Source organism: Lipotes vexillifer, unplaced genomic scaffold (genome assembly GCF_000442215.2).
Source record: "Lipotes vexillifer unplaced genomic scaffold, Lipotes_vexillifer_v1.1 scaffold1571, whole genome shotgun sequence".
Lineage (NCBI taxonomy): Eukaryota > Metazoa > Chordata > Mammalia > Artiodactyla > Lipotidae > Lipotes > Lipotes vexillifer.
Genome location: NW_006772104.1, coordinates 942331 through 961556, shown reverse-complemented (window position 1 = coordinate 961556; position 19226 = coordinate 942331). Strand labels below are relative to the sequence as shown.

The window sequence follows — 19226 nt, the reverse complement described above, 5'->3', positions numbered from 1 at the left end:
CTTTCCCTATGATTTATTCTTCTGAATCTCCTGAAATGGAAGACTTTGCTTAATTCTACTTATCTTTTCTCCTTCCTTCTAAGTTTTACTGTCACCCAGATCCAATTACCCCAAGGTTTTCCTTAAGATTGTGGCCTGTTACCCTGGCTAGTCCACATTCTGGGGTGTCTGGTTGTTTAAATGAAACACTGAATTTCTACTCTCCACCCTCCTCAAAAAATGAGCATCACAAAAATTTAAATTTTAGACCACATTTTGAACCATCTTTTGTTTATCTACGTTTCAAAGAATGATGAGAATTTTCGCTCAGGCTGATTAATTTGGAAGTAACCCATATCATAGGGAGGTTTTAGAAGAAAACTATATAGGGAAAAAGAATGAAGTCCCAGGAATCTTTCTTGCAAATTTCTTTACGCTGAAGCTACTTTTAAAAAATAACAGTGTGAAGGAAATGCCCAGTTGCCATTAGCAAGCTGGGTGTGTTTCTTCAGTTTTTTGTTTTTGTCTTTTTCTGAGAGAAAGAACTCTTTGAATCAATCCTACACATAAGAACAAAAGAGGTGATTTTCTTTATTCTTCCTTTCACTTTAATAAGAATTTGAATTTTTTACCCTAAAGATTACCTCTTAAAGAACAATGAAAACATATGATTCATAATTAAAATACATCTGTGAATTAAACTGTTTTAAAAATTAAATTGCTAGAGTCAACATTTGAAGTGTGTAGGCATATTTATACTCTGATGGGGAAAAATACACAGGGCATACTAGAAAAATTCATATAAAACCTATTTGTGGAGCATATGATCTATAAGAACTGGTGTTGGCTATTTATACAGAATGGAGCTCCTGTAGGTATCATCTGGACTCAGTTGGTGCCTTTTGTATTTAAAAGTGCTTATTTCATTGGGAATTTCTTGTAAAGTCAGTGTACTGTTGGGGTTTTCTTAACCCAAATTTCTTAAAAAATTCAGCTTTTTCTAGTGTCTTCTTCTTCCGCCTCTAAAGACAGTCTTGAGAATTCTTAGTTGACTTATGTGCCGCGCACATGGCTGTAGAGAATTCTCTTATTTCCTTTCCTGAAGGGGATGCACACATCAGAACAGGTACATCCTCTGTTTTTAACCTGGCTGTAAGGGTGATTTATTTCTCTTACACATTCAGCTGTGTGGACTGCGCTCAGCCCACCCAGGGGCGTAGTGAACACAGTGTGTACCAGCCTCTGTTATCATGATTGGACTCCACACCATACTTTGCTGATGCCGGAGAATGTCCAGGATGTATTACAACATGCCTGATGGTTTTAAAATACACTCTACTAAGGCCAAATCAAAAAAAGTGACCTGGGTCACAAATAAGTAGCACTAACAATTTCTGTGTTTTGTTCCTTTATTTCCTATCTGCCAAAGGGTCTCCTCGTTGGTATTCTTGGAAATTTACATATCTAAATCCTGAAATGTTTTGATTTGCATTATTGCTCTTTACGGGACTTTCAAGTCTGAAGGTACTATTAAAACAGGGCTCACCATCAATAAAGAGTGATTGGTTATCATTTGGAATAGGGAATGGAGATTTGGCAGAGGATATGGCAGCAATGTGTTTAAAACAATGGTGACTGGATTCCAATCATACTGGCCAAAATTCAGAGTAGCTTAAAACTAACTTGTGAGGGTATCTTCAAATTATTTGGTAAAGTCATCTTCAGGTAAAATGCAACCAAAGGGAAACCTGAAATCCATACTCTACCAACTAATTAAGATGATTTTTGGGGTAAGCATCAGGAACTGGGCTTATTTTCGAATACTCTCTTCTGTAGGTGTCTCATTGAAATGAAATATGATAATCCAGGCAGAGCTTCTTAGAGCATACAATTTCATGTTAACAAGCTAGGGTGGTTCAGGCATCCCTCCTGGGTGCAAGCCAGGGAGGTATAGCCATTTACTGGCTAATGTGGTCAATACAGGCAACTAAATTTGACACACAGTGTCTCCACTTATTTTATATATACAAAAAAATGTTCTTATGGTGTTATGTTTTCTGCATCACAAAGATGCAAGAACCAATTTTATTTTGTGGAAAGACAATTCTGAGAAGAAGACCAAGGTAAGACTCATAATACAGGGGCTGGAATCAGAGATGCCCTTTTAAATCTGGGTCACCTTTTTGGAAGTCTGCAAGTTCAACATATTGGAATTTGTAGATGGTGAAGCTTGTTTTAAAAAATACCCAATACTCAAAACACATACACACATAACAGGGCTGATATTCATGTGGTACATGTACATGTCACCATACTGGCTCTTAAAATATTGATATACTTTTGTACTAGTGAATAAATAGTTACTGTCTTAAGTACCCTGACCAAACGCCCTTCACACCCCCATCAGAACTTCCAGACTCTCCTACGGGCCAGTATCTACAGGGTCAACGGCTGGCCTAGCTGTCCTCTCCAACCTGCTCCAGCATCATGACACCAATTCTGATGGGCTGGGGAGCCTCATACAGGTCGTTACATATTTTGAAGCCAACTCCTGATTTATCCGCACAAAGTAAGAAACGATTATTCACATCAGAGAATTCTTTCACCTCCCTAAGAGAGCATCAAACAATTCCTTTAAAGAACCTTTAGAAGATGGCTGCACTTAAATGCAGAACTGTTCAGGAAACCATCTGGATGAATTAGGCTAGACCCTTATTTTATTATCCATTCTGAGCACCATAGATATCAGATGCATAATCCAAATAACTGCCTCACCTCACGGCTCCTCTTTCCTTTGGCTGGGGCAACCTAGCTTTATTTATGACTCAGTAAGAGAAACACTACACTGCTCAGTATGGAAAAGTCAAGTTCAATCTCTAACTGCTCTTTGATGGATAGACACTGATCTGAATGGTTAAGAAGAGTTTCTGTTGGGGAAAGGGCTTCTTCCTCTCCTTTTCAAAGCTTTTCTGGGTGGTGTTTGGAAATACAACACAAAGGCAGACAGTACAGTTCGTAACACGCATGAGACATTAGAAAACAAATGAACTTACTCTTGTGGTCTTGATTTTATTGCCTGTAGCGCACATCCATCCGGAATTATCAGGGAGTGTCTTACACTCTTCTCCTTCTAGACAAGGTTCCATCTCACACCACCATTTCCCAATCACTATGGACGCTGTGCAAAGACAGGAAACAAGTGTGTATGCAATTCATCCAAACAACCTGGGCACCAGGCTGAGTTGTTCTACAGATGTTCATGCTCTTTGAAACACATTAGGTCCTTTTTAACTTTCATGATTGCCTAAGAATACTCTAAAGAAGAATGAGATTTCAACTTAAACATCTTAAAATGCAAATGTAATTATGCCATCTGGTTTCACCAAGCTACATTTTGTCCACAATCTCCTTGTATGATGAAAACATACAGAATGGGGACATTTACTTTTTGGAGGAAATTTTGTGTTAAGTTTGTAGATCAAAGACCTGGTACTTTCTTTTCAGTGAAAGGGACAAAAGGGCTAACTGTTCTTCGGAATGACTAATTGAGCTATTGTTTTCAGAAAGGCCAGTTTATTCACCCAGCATTAGGGTTTATCTCCCACCCTACAGCCTTTGAGATATCAAAGGCTTACCAAAAGAGAAAAATGAATTGACCAAAAGTATAAAAGAAAACCTGCAAAATTAAAACCAAGTCATAATAAATGAAACTATTTGTTTACAGCTAAAAGTATATTTGATACGAGCTGTGGTTTCCTTTCAATAGGTTTAAGGTGATATGAGTGGAACTTTTAAAACTTGACCCTCAGATAAGATAGCCCTATTTTTCAGGGTGATATTGAGGCTGCCCACATTAGGAAGCTGGCAATGAATTTAGTGGATGGATTTATAGCACACTTTTTTTGGATAATGAGATTTTATAAAACTGGAGACTAGATTTGCTCAGTACAAATCAAGCAGCTCCACATCTTAATATCCCGAGTGAAAATTTTTTCTGCACGAGCATTGGTCATTTCTGAAGCTGCTCAAGGCATTAGTTTTTTTTTTTTACAAATCCACCTGGGCATTTTCCTGCAAAATCCTTAAAATGTCTGTGACTGTTTCTTCTGTGATACTTTCCAAGTGGCTGTCTTTACAATGGACTGAAACTCTAGGTCTTTATCTAAAAAAAATTGTCGCTTCCCAACCCCTCACATTTCCACCTTGTCTCCATCATGACGTTTAATTCTCACAACAAAGAGCCCACATGACATTTCTTAATGTCACAGAAGATTAATCTTAAAATGAAATGGAGTCCACGCCACAGGGAAGCAGGAGCACATTAAAATCCTCTATCCACCCAGCATTCACTAGAGGGATTAGATTGTTACCTTAGAAGCAGAATGGTGTAAACCTCTGCACATCTTCCTGCATTTAGGTTTCCCCTTTCTAGACTTTGCTTATTTCAGACTTCCTCTCCTTTAGAATACAGTCTTCCGCAAACTTTCCTTTGAATAAAAATTACTCTGCAGGATTATATATGCAAAATCACGTCTACTCTATTATACAGTCAATTTAAGGATTTTTTTTCAAGGGTAACTTTGCCTGTATGTGATGCACGCCTTATATATGGACCAGACCAAATCGCCTAAGATGCAACTACATTGGATACGGCAAGCAGAGGAAGTAAAATCTTGCACATAGTTTCTATCCTTATGCAGGACAATGTGATAATTTTGGTAAAACACAGACTAATAACAGAAGACACGAATCCTTCACAGGGTCCAAAATGATCATGAACGTTCTTAATGATTTTCATTTTAACAACAGGTCTCAGCATCAGGGTATGGACTAGAAGAGAGTTTGATGACTTGGCACTACTCTCTGGCTTATTAGAATCTAGTTCATTTTACCAGGGTTGCTTTTTTAAAGATGCTATTAGACCTATTTTGTTTCTGCTTTGTGCATTCCACAGTCATCTTAATATATATTATTTTATGGCCTAGGTCAAACTATAGTCTCGCATCCTAGTTTTTTCATGAACTCGTATTTCCTGCGATATCTTTAAAAAAGTTCACAAAGAAAGGATCTAAAAATTGCCTCCTCTTCTCCCAATTCGGGAGCTACTGAAAACCTTCTGATTATTGGACAAGGAGTGATCAATTAGATTTAATAAAATGAACTAATATTAATGATATTTAGTTGTTTTTAAATATTTTTTCTTACAGAGATAATTATAATGATAAAACTATAAATAAAAATAATTCTAAAATAGTCTGAATTATAGTGGTCAGTTCAATAATAAAAATGATAACTGACATTTCTGAATGCTTCTTACATGTCTGTTAGGTACTTTTAAATATATTATATCAGTCTTCAAAGCAATCCTATGAAGTAGATATTATTATGAACCCATTTTTTTTTTTTTAGATAAAATAACTAAAGACCATAAGGGTTAAGTAACTTTCCCAAGCTTACACAGGTAGGAAGTTCAGAAATTAACACAAGAATCCAGGCCTGCTTAACCACAAAATCCATGTTTTTCATCATGATAGTGCTAACTCATTCTAGTTTTGTATTCAAAATTCATGGGTCTCCAAAAAAACATGTATTGCCTGCTGAGTGGATGAATGAATCCTCTCTGCTCTATTTTTAAAATTTTATTCTATTTTATTATTTTTGGCTGCCTTGGTTCTTCATTGCTGCGTGCCGGCTTTCTCTAGTTGCGCCAAGCCGGGGCTACTCTTCCTTGCGGTGCGCATGCTTCTCATTGCGGTGGCTTCTCTTGTTGCGGAGCACAGGTTCTAGGCCAGCGGGCTTCAGTAGTTGTGGCACGTGGGCTCCAGAACACAGGCTCAGTAGTTGTGGCGCACGGGCTTAGGTGCTCCACGGCATGTGTGATCCTCATTGATCAGGGCTTGAACCCATGTCCCCTGCGTTGGCAGGCGGACTCCCAACCACTGTGCCACCAGGGAATCCCTGCTCTATTATTATTGGAAATAAATTTCACATCAACACAAACACTTGCATAAAACAAAAAAATTCAGTTTCTTGTAAAATTAACTTAAAAAATAATTTGGGCAAGGGACAGCTAATTACACTTGTTTCTTCTTAGTCTCAGCTACACTTTGCTTGATTTCATTAGTTGTAGCATTTTAACAGAAATTCCCACAAGTGAACACTTTCTGAATCCATGAGAAACTTATGAGGTAGATGTGTAACTACTCTAAGAACTTTTATCACTAAGAACTGAATTAATTAAATATCAGCTGCAAAACCTAACTCTGTCTTATCTGTGCTGATTATGAAAAAGGGTCTTAGAAGTCCCTTTTAACGCTGGGGTTCTGGGATTATCTCTATGAATGTGCCATGTTCAGAAAAATATCTGATCTTCAACTTTTTCAAGAATGTTCATCTTTCGTTGAGATATTCTTAAAATCACTAAGTCCACTTTAATCATGAGTCTTTTTTATTTTTTTTAACATCTTTATTGGAGTATAATTGCTTTACAATGGTGTGTTAGTTTCTGCTTTATAACAAAGTGAATCAGTTATACATATACATATGTTCCCATATCTCTTCCTTTTTGCGTCTCCCTCCCTCCCACCCTCCCTATCCCAACCCTCTAGGTGGTGACAAAGCACCGAGCTGATCTCCCTGTGCTATGCGGCTGCTTCTCACTAGCTATCTATTTTACGTTTGGTAGTGTATATATATCCATGCCACTCTCTCACGTTGTCACAGCTTACCCTTCCCCCTCCCCCTATCCTCAAGTCCATTCTCTAGTAGGTCTGTGTCTTTATTCCCATCTTGCCCCTAGGCTCTTCGTGAACTTTTTTTTTTCTCTTAGATTCCGTATATATGTGTTAGCATAAGGTATTTGTTTTTCTCTTTCTGACTTACTTCATTCTGTATGACAGACTTTAGGTCCATCCATCTCACTACAGATAACTCAATTTCGTTTCTTTTTATGGCTGAGTAATATTCCATTGTATATACGTGCCACTTCTTCTTTATCCATTCACCTGTTGATGGACACTTAGGTTGCTTCCATGTCCTGGCTATTGTAAATAGAGCTGCAATGAACATTGTGGTACATGACTCTTTTTGACTTATGGTTTTCTCAGGGTATATGCCCAGCAGTGGGATTTCTAGGTTGTATGGTAGCTCTATTTTTAGTTTTTTAAGGAACCTTCATACTGTTCTCCATAGTGGCTGATAAAAACCCTGCAGAAAGTAGGCGTAGAGGGAAGTTTACTCAACATAATAAAGGCCATATGTGACAAACCCACAGCCAAAATCGTCCTCAATGGTGAAAAACTGAAACCATTTCCACTAAGATCACGAACAAGACAAGGTTGCCCACTCTTACCACTATTATTCAACATAGTTTTGGAAGTTTTAGCCACAGAAATCAGAGAAGGAAAAGAAATAAAAGGAATCCAAATTGGAAAAGAAAAAGTAAAGCTGTCACTGTTTGCAGATGACATGATACTATACATAGAGAATCCTGAAGATGCTACCAGAAAACTACTAGAGCTAATCAATGAATTTGGTAAAGTAGCAGGATACAAAATTAATACACAGAAATCTCTGGCATTTCTGTACACTAATGATGAAAAATTTGAAAGTGAAACAAGAAAACACTCCCATTTACCATTGCAACAAAAAGAATAAAATATCTAGGAATAAACCTACCTAAGGAGACAAAAGACCTGTATGCAGAAAATTATAAGACACTGATGAAAGAAATTAAAGATGATACAAATAGATGGAGAGATATACCATGTTCTTGGATTGGAAGAATCAACATTGTGAAAATGACTCTACCACCCAAAGCAATCTACAGATTTAATGCAATCCCTATCAAACTACCATTTGCATTTTTCACAGAACTAGAACAAAAAATTTCACAATTTGTATGGAAACACAAAAGACCTCGAATAGCCAAAGCAATCTTGAGAACGAAAAATGGAGCTGGAAGAATCAGGCTCCCTGACTTCAGACTATACTACAAAGCTACAGTAATCAAGACAGTATGGGACTGGCACAAAAACAGAAAGATAGATCAATGGAACAGGACAGAAAGCCCAGAGATAAACCCATGCACATATGATCACCTTACCTTTGATAAAGGAGGCAGGAATGTACAGTGGAGAAAGGACAGCCTCTTCAATAAGTGGTGCTGGGAAAACTGGACAGGTACATGTAAAACTATGAGGTTAGATTACTCCCTAACACCATACACACAAATAAGCTCAAAATGGATTAAAGACCTAAATGTAAGGCCAGACACTATCAAACTCTTAGAGGAAAACATAGGCAGAACACTCTATGACATAAATCACAGCAAGATCCTTTTTGACCCACCTCCTAGGGCAATGGAAATAAAAAAAAATAAACAAATGGGACCTAATGAAACTTCAAAGCTTTTGCACAGCAAAGGAAACCACAAACAACACCAAAAGACGACCCTCAGAATGGGAGAAAATATTTGCAAATGAAGCAACTGACAAAGGATTAGTCTCCAAATTCTACAAGCAGCTCATGCAGCTCAATATCGAAAAAACAAACAACCCAATCCAAAAATAGGCAGAAGACCTAAATAGATATTCCTCCCAACAAGATATACAGATTGGCAACAAACACATGAAAGAACGCTGAACGTCATTAATCATTAGAGAAATGCAAATCAAAACTACAATGAGATATCATCTCACACTGGTCAGAATGGCCATCATTAAAAAATCTAGAAACAGTAAATGCTGGAGAAGGTGTGGAGAAAAGGCAACGCTCTTGCACTGTTGGTGGGAATGTAAATTAATCATGATTCTTGATTTCGCCCTTGTACCGGGTCATATTGCTGTCAAGCAGAAGACAGACTGTAGAAGGAGAGTCAATCCATCTTTCAGTGATAAATCATAAATGGAGCAGAAATCTTGTTGTTTTTTTTTTCTTCCCCCCTTTGGTTGTTGCCGTTCACTTTGAGCAACTTTCCCACGGAGATAGAAGAAGATAAAATAAGCAATGGCTTAATAAACATAGAAATAAACATCATATTATCTAAGAACTGCGGTCCCCTTTTTATCATTTCAGCAGATAACACTTGAGTTGCAGTTCAGCAAATGTTTATTGGGTACTTTGCACAGTCAAAGCACTTCCTGATTCACTGAGAGCGATAAAATAATGAACATGACATAGTCCCTGCTCTCAGAGCCTACAATTTAGTTCAGGGTTTCTCAATATAGGCACTATTGGCATTTTGGCATGAATTACGGTAAAAAGATAAAATGAACAAAAAGTGCTCCTCCAATAGTAAATACATTAATATACTAGAAGAGCAAATTCACAATGGGGAGTAGGAAAAGAGGAACGTTTAATAAGATTGTAAAAGTTTCTGAAAGCAAGATGCTTGGGCTTAAAATTTTTTTTTCATTAAATTTTTTTTCAGGAAAGTTAAGTCATTGAAGATTCTAGATTCTGTGAGCAAAGGGAGGACATGTTATAGGGATAGTTGGGGAAGATGAATTTGGCAGTGGTGTGCAAGATGCAACAAGGAAGAAGCAAGCACCTGAAATGCCAGATAAGCCCTACTGCATTCAAACAGAGAACTGATAGGTCTTGATTTTTGGATGCCTGCTCTAGAATTGTGAAGCAGGGCAGAGCTGAACGTGATGTTAGGAACAAGTGAGGAAACACTGTTGTCAGTATCTCAACCATATTAACTGTAACCCTAACCACACTGGACTCTAATTATTAGCTTATTAGCTCATGTGCCTGCCTACTCACTAGATAGTGAACTTCTTGAGGGCACAGATCACATTGCATTCATCTCTGAATGGCATAGAGTAGCTCCAGACAGGTTCGCCAATTTTAAATCAATGAATGCAAAATGAAAGAAGAAGAGAAAGAAAACAAAGTTGTGCCTATATCAAAGGATTGTGAAGGTCACAGGAGAAAATCCATCCCAAGCACTTAGCAGAGTGTCTGGCATTCAGCAAATGTTTAATAAATATTAGCTATTACTATCATCATCAGCACCATCATTTTTATTACTCCAAAGAATGAAATCATCCCCCAAGAGAAAAGGCAATTCTTCACAGAGTTAGCGCGTACTCCATTGTTTTCCGATATTATGCCAAACTCTCAGCTTGCTTCTATGACTTATGAGAGTTTGAGCATAAATTGAATGATTGAACATATGACTGCATTCATGTTCCCAGAAGTAGGTTATAAGTACATCAATCAAGACAAATTTCCAGGCTCATTTTTGTGCAACCTGTCATGCAGTTTAAAGCAATGGCTGGAACTCCATTAGAGGAATGGGACCGCTCTGCAGCTTCCCTTTTGGCACAGGCTGTTGGAACAGCTGTTCCGATTCTCTTCTTCACAAGACCTGCAGCGACCCCCTGTGTGTGATTGTCTTTATCAAAGCAAACAGAAAATTAAAGGCATTGAATAACATTGCCTACAGACATTCCAAACTCCCTCTTTCCTGTGAGCTCACATTTAAGGATTGGATCCAGTTTGGAGGGATTAGGGAATGGTTAAGTCTCTAAGCTCTTGGGTATGCAATAGAGGGACCCAGGTTTGAACCTTAACTCTATCACTTACTGGTAGAATGGCTTCAGAAAGTTCTTTGGTTCAAGTCCTAGGCTCCTGAGCTATAAATGGAGTTAATAAAAATCACAACTGGTTATTGTGAATTTTAGATGAAATAAGATACTTAGCATAATACCTAATAAACGTTATACTCAACACATGGAAATTACTACTGTTATTTATCCATATGTCTTCTATCCATCTATGTATGCATGCATGCAATTACCTTTATAGAGAGTGAGTGCCTTTTTTTTTTTTTCTTAAATGGAAGTTTATCCTAGTTCTGGGATGCATATATTTGCTTTTTACTGATTAGACTACACTTCTTGGTAGGATCTATAATATATTTTGGAGACATACATAGAATTAATAGCTGATGATAGGATTCATTAGCACTGCTTCTCTTCTACAAATTCTATTCTAGTGCTTTTCAAACTGAGGCAATTTATCTTGGTGAGGCTGGAAGTGAGGATGTGGATTGTGAAACGGGCAGTACTTAAAGACAAAAGATAAGTGTGGTACAATTTCCTTGAGTGATAGTTTTCCTTGAAGGTATTTGAAGACAAAAGTTATATTTTATTTATTCAAAAGTTATTCATTAACTACTGTGCTGGACATAAAAGAGACACAGTTCCTACCCTAAAGTGGCATACAATCTCTTGTGGGAGAGAAACACTAAATGTAATGATGGGATAATGAGGGGGTAATTTAACCACCAAGTAATCAACCAAAGTGTTTTCATATTAAAGCAAATAAGAATATTTACTATGAGGTAAAAGGTTAACTTCACATGAATTTTAAGATAAAACACAAAACAAAGAAATCTTTTACTTTTCATGGGCAGTCTTATCAGAATGCAGGGGTACACTTCCTACTGCTTTGAAAAAAAGCTGTCTGCTTGGTGAGAGAGAATGTTCAGATTTTTTGCCAACTTAAGGGAACACTCCTAATCCCTGCCAACAATAATATTCCTCTTCGTGGTCTGGACACCAGGGCTGGCGTTTCTGGCTTATTCTGCACTTTCAATACATGATAACTCTATTCGTGCATCCACTTATACTTCAAACACTGGATGCTGGTCTTCCTTTCCCTAAATTGATGGTTTTATTTTAGAATTAAATTCAGCTATATTTTTTTGCGTTTGTGTAGGTATGTAATTTAAAATACACAGTTAAGAAGGAACACAAAGAATCATGGTTATTAGACAGATTTCCTACTGTACATCTCTTGTATTCTCAAATTTAACATTCTGTGTTAAAGACGAACCCTGAAGTTTACAGTAGATAGTAAGTATAATTTTGTTAGGACAAAAACATTTTGATGTTCTTATTTTTGCCTACCATAGAAAACTTTACATTTTTCCTCCCCAATTTTAAAAGTCATATATATTCTTTTCTAAAATTCAAAGCATACGGATAATTAGGAAAAGGAAAATAAACACAATTGCATTAGGCAGAGGTAAATTGCTACATTTGGGTATGTTTTTCCTAGACTTTCTCTATGATTATTCCTTACATAGTATCCAGAGTGATCTTTTAAAATGCAAATGATTTCCTATCATTCATCGCTTAAAACTCTCCAATGGTTTCCATCACTTAGAATAAGCTCTTTACAATTGGCCTACAGAGACCCACGTTACTTGATCCCGCCTATTTCTTCAACCACGTCTTCCACCATCCCCATTTCCACTCCCCTCCCCCCCATTTTGTTCCAATCTCTCTGGCCCTCTAGCTCTTCTGCAAACCTGGAAATCTCTTTTATGATTTGGCTAACCCTCTGTCTGGGCTGTGTTCTCCCAGAATTGACGTTAACCAGGCCTCAATTCAACTGTTTGTTCTCTGAGTGGTCTTATCTAAACTAATTCACACCCGCTTACCCTGCCACTTTCCCCTCACGTTAGGCTTTGATTTTCTTTCTTTCTTTTTTTTTTTTGTTCAGGTTAGATGTTGCCTTTTTTTTTTTTTACATCTTTATTGGAGTATAATTGCTTTACAATGGTATGTTAGTTTCTGCTTTATAACAAAGTGAATCAGTTATACATATACATATGTTCCCGTATCTCTTCCCTCTTGCGTCTCCCTCCCTCCCACCCTCCCTATCCCACCCCTCCAGGCAGTCACAAAGCACCGAGCTGATCTCCCTGTGCTCAGCACATACTATTACCAAATTCACAGAACATATTTTGTGGGCCTGGATATTTGCCTTTTCCTCCCACTTGATGGTAAGCTCCATGAAAGTTTGGACTTTATATTTCCAAACGGCTAGAACAGTGCCGCATATAGTAGATGGTCACTATATATATTTAAAATGGTTGAATAAATGTATATACATAAATAATATAAATTCTTTGAAAAAAGTAAGATCACACCACATATACTATTTTCTACCCTTCTTTAAAACCTAAACACTGAATCATAAACATTTTCCCATGTCTATTAATAAATGAAATTCATCATTATTTTAATGCCTATGTAATATTCCATAGGAAGGCTGCATCTTAGTTAATTTAACTAATTCCCTACTGTTGGAAATTTAGGTTGTCTTTCTTTGGGGTTGGTTGGCTGATTGCTATTAGAAAGGATGCTTATATGAACAACCTTGCACACATATCTTTGCAAATGTATTTACTTCCCCAGAATGAATTCCAAGGACTGGAATTTCTGAGTCAAAGGGTAAAAAACGTTTGGCACTTCTGATATGTATCATCAATATGTCCTCCAGAAAATTTGTACAAACTGGTATTTCCCACCCAATATACCCATTTCTCTGTACAGCTTCACCAACATTGTTATCATTCTTAATGATTTCAGTGAAATATGGATTTTGTTTGTTTTTTGAGGGGTGCAGAAACATGTGGCTTAACTGACATACCCAGCTAACTGCCAGCTTTCATGTTCCAACTTGACTTTCAAAAGAGTGCCCTACTAGAGTAATAAAGCCTCAATTTCTTTGTGAATAATTCCTCCTCAAAGAATCCAACTGAGAGGGTTGTCACAGAATAAACAGAGAATAGGGAGGTCAGGCATAGTGAAGGCTCTAAGCCAAAAGCAAAACCAAAAACACTACATTGGAGTCCTTAGGGAGCACCGGTATTTCTTGGAGGTCCCCAGTGGATGGAATGTGCCTACTGCACATGGATCTCTCAGGTTCAACCAACTCAGTGTGGAGAATCTTGCTGCTTCAGAATAGAATGTGCATTTATGTCTGTCCTTCTGGAATTCTGTGTCCCTGTTCATACACTTCTATTTGATCCACTTACATTCATGGCAACAAAATGGGGAAGGGGTTAACCTAGATGTGCGTGTAGAGAAGAACTCCAAAATGGTTCTACATTTTAAATCAAAAGGAATATCAGATTTTAAAATGATATTTACAAGCAACTTTCAAGCCACTTGTACATCTATGTACCTTTTGGCTGCTAGCTCTCTGTGTTCTTACCATGTGATAAATGGCTCCTGGGAGGAATACATTTGTATACCAGCATTTTCTCAATTTGAAAAAGTACTTTATTAGGTTATTATTAGGTTCTATAATATAGTTTTTTTTCTAGAATGGCTACAGATTTACCAGAATCAAATAATGCTGGTTAAGTATGCTTTTTTTCTTTCCACAGGTAAGGTAATCACTTTTATAGTTACTGATACATTAAAATATCACTTTGGTTGATTCCATTTTGCAATAAATCCCCAATATTAAATTATTCCCAGAAAATTCTTGGCATCAAGTTCCTTTGCAAAACCAGTGCTCGCAATCTTGGCAGTAATGGGAAAGTTGTACACTGATTGTAAGGTCTTTCATTTTAATTTCGCTCCCACTAGAGAAGATTGATATAAATAAAATTTAAATAGAAAACACATTTCAGATGCCAGCGGTGAAAAAGACTTTGTCAGCCTAATGAAAAGGTATCAATTTTCTCGATTTTATTCCATAAATTGTGAGTCATTTTCTAAATGGATTAGACTAAAGGAAAGTTCAAACTCCCAGTGAGATGCTTTCGGTGCTGATGGAGACTTCAGACAAGGGAGATAGAACAGGGCACACAAAACCTCTTAGGCCTCTTCAGATCTACACAAATTGATGCCAAGTTAGGAGAGAAGTATCTCTAACGCTGAACTCACCTATTGCCTTAGAAGCCAAATCCTGGGGAATTGAATGGGAAACATTGTTTCTCTTATTTTTTTAGGATGACATGCATGGCTGATTGAATTATAACTGAGAACATGGAAATTTTGGGAGGAGTGAGGCTTAGAGGAAGAGGCTGTGTCACTCAGTGCTTTATATGCCTGTCTCACAGATCCTTGATAAAATAAGACAAAAACATGCTACAATGCTATGATGTTCACACAGTCTCTGAGGAAGACTTTGATGCCTTCTGACTTATTATAGTTAATTTAACTTCAGAAAACATAACCCAACTTTCATGTGAGGATGAAAGGTGTAAACCTTGATCACAGAGCACTCTTGAATCTAGTTTTATTTGTATGTACATGTTTGAAAGGGCAAGGTAATTTGATAATTGGTTAGTTTTGTAATTTGGCAAGAACCGCCCAATATCTTTTTGGCACATGCCTTCGCTCACCAATCCCTTGAGAAATGGAAAATAACAATCGGTGCTTTATTTTCTCTTACACAATGCCATACAACTAGCATGGTTATTCTGGTGGAATTGTTGGGATGGTTTGGAAAAGCTCAGCTTTATTTATCAGAAAATATCCAGAGACTATATGCTCTATGCTTAGCATCACTTAACATAGGCAGTGTGAGTGACATAAAAGCATGTCAAAGCTTTCACATGAGTTTTAAAGTAGATGTTTTATTATTTTTTAATTATTTTTATTATTTTATTATCTTCATCACTGTGCACGGGCTTTTCTCTAGTTGCAGTGAGCAGGGGCTACTCTTCGTTGTTGGTGCACAGGCTTCTCATTGCAGTGGCTTCTCTTTTTGCGGAGCACAGGCTCTAGGTGTGCGGGCTTCAGTAGTTGTGGCACGTAGGTTCAGTAGTTGTGGCGCATGGGCTTAGTTGCTCCGCGGCATGTGGGATCTTCCCAGACCAGGGCTCGAACCCGTGTCCCCTGCATTGGCAGGCAGATTCTTAACCACTGCGTCACCAGGGAAGTCCCCCAAACAACTTTATTTAAACAACCAGAATGAACTTTTAGAAACTGCCAACATGGGAAAATTCACAGTATTGGCACTTTGCAACTTATCATGTTCATGTCGGCGATGGCACTAGGAAAGCGAGACAATCAAAGAAAGCCAGGAATATAAATGTGGCAACGTTTTTGATGAATCCAGCTGCAAAAAGTTCAGGATCGTAGTTCTACTGCCTCAAGCCACATCTCCCCTACTCCTCTCGTTACATTGAAGGACTCGAAGTTTAGCTAAATTGGAAGCAGGATGTAATGCATTCCCAAAGTTCAACAGCAAAACCTAGAAACTAGAACAGCAAGTCCCAGTCTGAGAGCTAAGGATCTCTGAAGGAGGAGGGGAAGACTGTGGTTTCCAGGGTGGTCTGAAAAGCTTTCCTGACTAGCAGTAGTGATTTAGTAATTCTGATTCATTTTTATTTTTTGTATTTACCTTCTCTTTATGTCAGGTGATACTATTCATTTTCTGATTGTAGAAACGGCTGAACATTCTTCTTCATCTGTGTCCACCCCTTTGAAATGTGACTTTACCTCTCCTCCCATCAGGAAGTGGAGTCTATTTCCCCAGTCCTGCTATCTGGGTTTGGCCATGTGCTTCATTTGGCTAATTAGAAGTTAGCAAACACGACACAAGAAGAAGCTTGAAAGTACTTTTGCTTGAGGCTTGCTGCTCTTTGGAACCCTGAGCTGACCATGATGAAACGTCATGTAGAGCAGAGAGTAGTTTTATCCAATCTGATGCCCTCCTGGACTAGTTAGCCTGCCAACCATCAGACATGTAGCTGAGCCCATCCTATACTCCAGCTCTACAAAGTTCACTGCTAGCCTGTTCCTTAATCCCACCACTTCCTGACTTGAATATTTGTACAACAGCTGCAACTTCAGCCGCTATCATGAAGGAAAGTTCAGGAAAACTGCTGCAATGCTGGCACTTATGTCATTAAATCGATGTCAACAACCCAAACCTCTGGACTTCTTGTTATCCAAGAAAAATCAATTCCTATTACTCAAGCTATTACAGTTGGGCATTCTACTACTTACCACGTAACACAACCCCAAGTAAAACTGAAGGTATTCGATAAATATTTGTGGACTAACTGAATGAATGAATGCGTATATTTGTACCAAGGCCATATCACTGCCATTTCTATCCACTTAGTACTAAATATCCACAATGGTCAAAGACTGATTTATTTTTGGCATTCAAATTCATAAATTCAATTGACCTACAGACAATCCTGAGAGTGGCTTTCTGTCCTCATCATGTGTGTCTCCAATTTGCGTGCACAATCAGACCTTCCTTCACAACTCAACAGATGCAGAAGATACAGAACTGGCATAGCTGTATGTAAATTAGGCATTTTCCCAGAGAATTTCAGTGTCAGTGGTAATGTTGAATTTTCTTAATTACAATCCAGATATGCTCGCAATGGAGTAATACTAACTGTTATGGTCTAGAGAAGCTAAATTCAATTTTACTGAACTATTAAGATTCATTTGGATGTACTATTTGGGCAAGAGGAGGAGCACATATAGAAATTGCTCTCATGGTGAAGTATTTTCTGAGGCTTGCTGGAGCAAAGAAAGAAATTGGGAGAAGACTGAAAATCAGCCATCAAAAGAGAAAGAGAAAGAGAGCAACTAAAGCAAAGGCTTCTAATATTTATTTATTGTCGATTTAAAATCATTTTCTGTTCTACCCACAGGAAGCTGAAATGTATCTCTACCTGAGTCCAAGCCACGGGGACAGAGTCGGAAACTTTTTTTGAATTGATGTGATTTGGGGAGAAGGCAGGTCTGAAGAAATTCTTTTTTCTTATGTTCTGAGTTTTTAAGTTGGCTCTAGCTCAAGTACCAAGCTCAAAAACCATTTTCATTCCAATTTCTGAGATGACAACTTTTCTCAAAGAAAAAACAATCACTGGCACAACACGGCTTAACATGAAATTTTGAGTAAAGGTGTACTGCCTTTGTGTTAAAGCATTTTGTTGGGTTATAAGAGCCCCTTTCTATAAGAAGGATTATATCAAAATTACCTCCTTTCAATTATGAATCTTATTACGCAGGCTTTCTTGAGTAATGTCCCCCCTCAATTCAGAAAGGTAAAGCACATACAGTATGTAAATCCACAAAACACATGCATCCTAAGATTATTTCTGAAATGCATCAGGCTATGCAGTGCAGTTGATACAAAACTATGAGGCAATCATCAGGAATCTTCTAATTGGCCCTGTTCTATTGTGTAGTTTAGACCAAGAAGCTCAACATCTTGCAACATACAGACACATGTATCAGCTCATTATTTGGGAGTTGAGAAGAATTATTGACATTTTAGAGAGAAGGAAATTGAATCAAAGGGAGGTTACATAACTTTGCCCGTGCTCACACAGCTAGTAAGGGGCAGAACTGTGAATCGGCCGAAGCAACTTTCTCCAGAGCTGGTTAAAGGTTTGGGAAAGTGATGTCTAAGATAAATGTGGAAGGATGAAGAGTAATTTGCAAAGTAATCAAAGTAGAGATGGGTAATTTCAGTGGCGATAAAGCTGTGCACAACCCAGCAGTGTGAGCTAGAATGCTGTACTCTGGGAACTATTGGTGATTCAGCATGTCTGGAGCAAAAAATGCATGTGTGTTTGTGAGTGAGCGAGGGAAGGTGAGGCTGGGTGCGTTTTAGGTACTGAGGAATTTGATCAAAGTCTTCCTAAGTAAGTCGGCTTTACAAAAATGCTAATACTGTGGCAAATCAAAGATGCCACAAGGATAATGGAAAGGATCACTTTTGATCCGGAGCAAGCTCTCTCTCATCTTAGGTGATACTGTTTCTCTGTCAGATGAATTTCTTCTCCTGGGCCATGATTCCTCATTGGGAAAGGGCAGTTTAGTAGATGGCACTGGGGATGAATTAATTCATTTGGCAGAAGCAAGCAGTCTGTCCTCACCAAATATTTCCTTCAGTTCAGATCTCCATCAGGGGTAGCCTGGAGGATGTCTGCTCAGCATCAGTATCACTCCTCTGATTGATTGGAGGTCACGTGACCGCAGGCTTCTACATCTTTCCCTGCACCGAGGATGTAAAACCAACTAGGGACCCTCGGTTTATAGACAAGGAACCAGGGCAAAAGAAACTGCAGGAGGCCATGACCCACGTAAAGAACTCTACTTGAGTTTTAAGCCATAGGGTACCACTTTTAGGAATTCCCTCTTTTACTGAAATGAATTTATATAAAAAGGGAACTTTGTTTCCTTGCTCTAAGTGGTAAACTGGTATCATTTGTTCTAAGGGCAAAAATACAAGTATAACACCCCCCTACGCATACACCAGTTTACTGCATCTAGTTGGGTACTGCTGTCCTCCTAAACTGATGTCTTCAGTCTATTTTTAAGAAATTGGCAATTAGTAAATTTTAGAGAGGTGTTAAAGACACAACAGTACCAAACTCTTCTCATTCAAGATATCACAGACAGGGGCTTCCCTGGTGGCGCAGTGGTTGGGGGTCCGCCTGCCGATGCAGGGGA

At 38.1% G+C, this 19226-nt stretch overlaps 1 protein-coding gene across 1 annotated transcript in view; it reads right to left on the bottom strand.

Moving 5' to 3' along the window:
* The window catches only part of TAFA1 (TAFA chemokine like family member 1), a 484417-nt gene that overhangs the window by 4089 nt on the left and 461102 nt on the right, over positions 1 to 19226 (bottom strand). The window contains exon 4 of the mRNA XM_007447301.1: positions 3033 to 3157. Coding sequence (XP_007447363.1) covers positions 3033 to 3157 — 125 coding nt within the window. The remainder of the gene's footprint in view (positions 1 to 3032; positions 3158 to 19226) is intronic.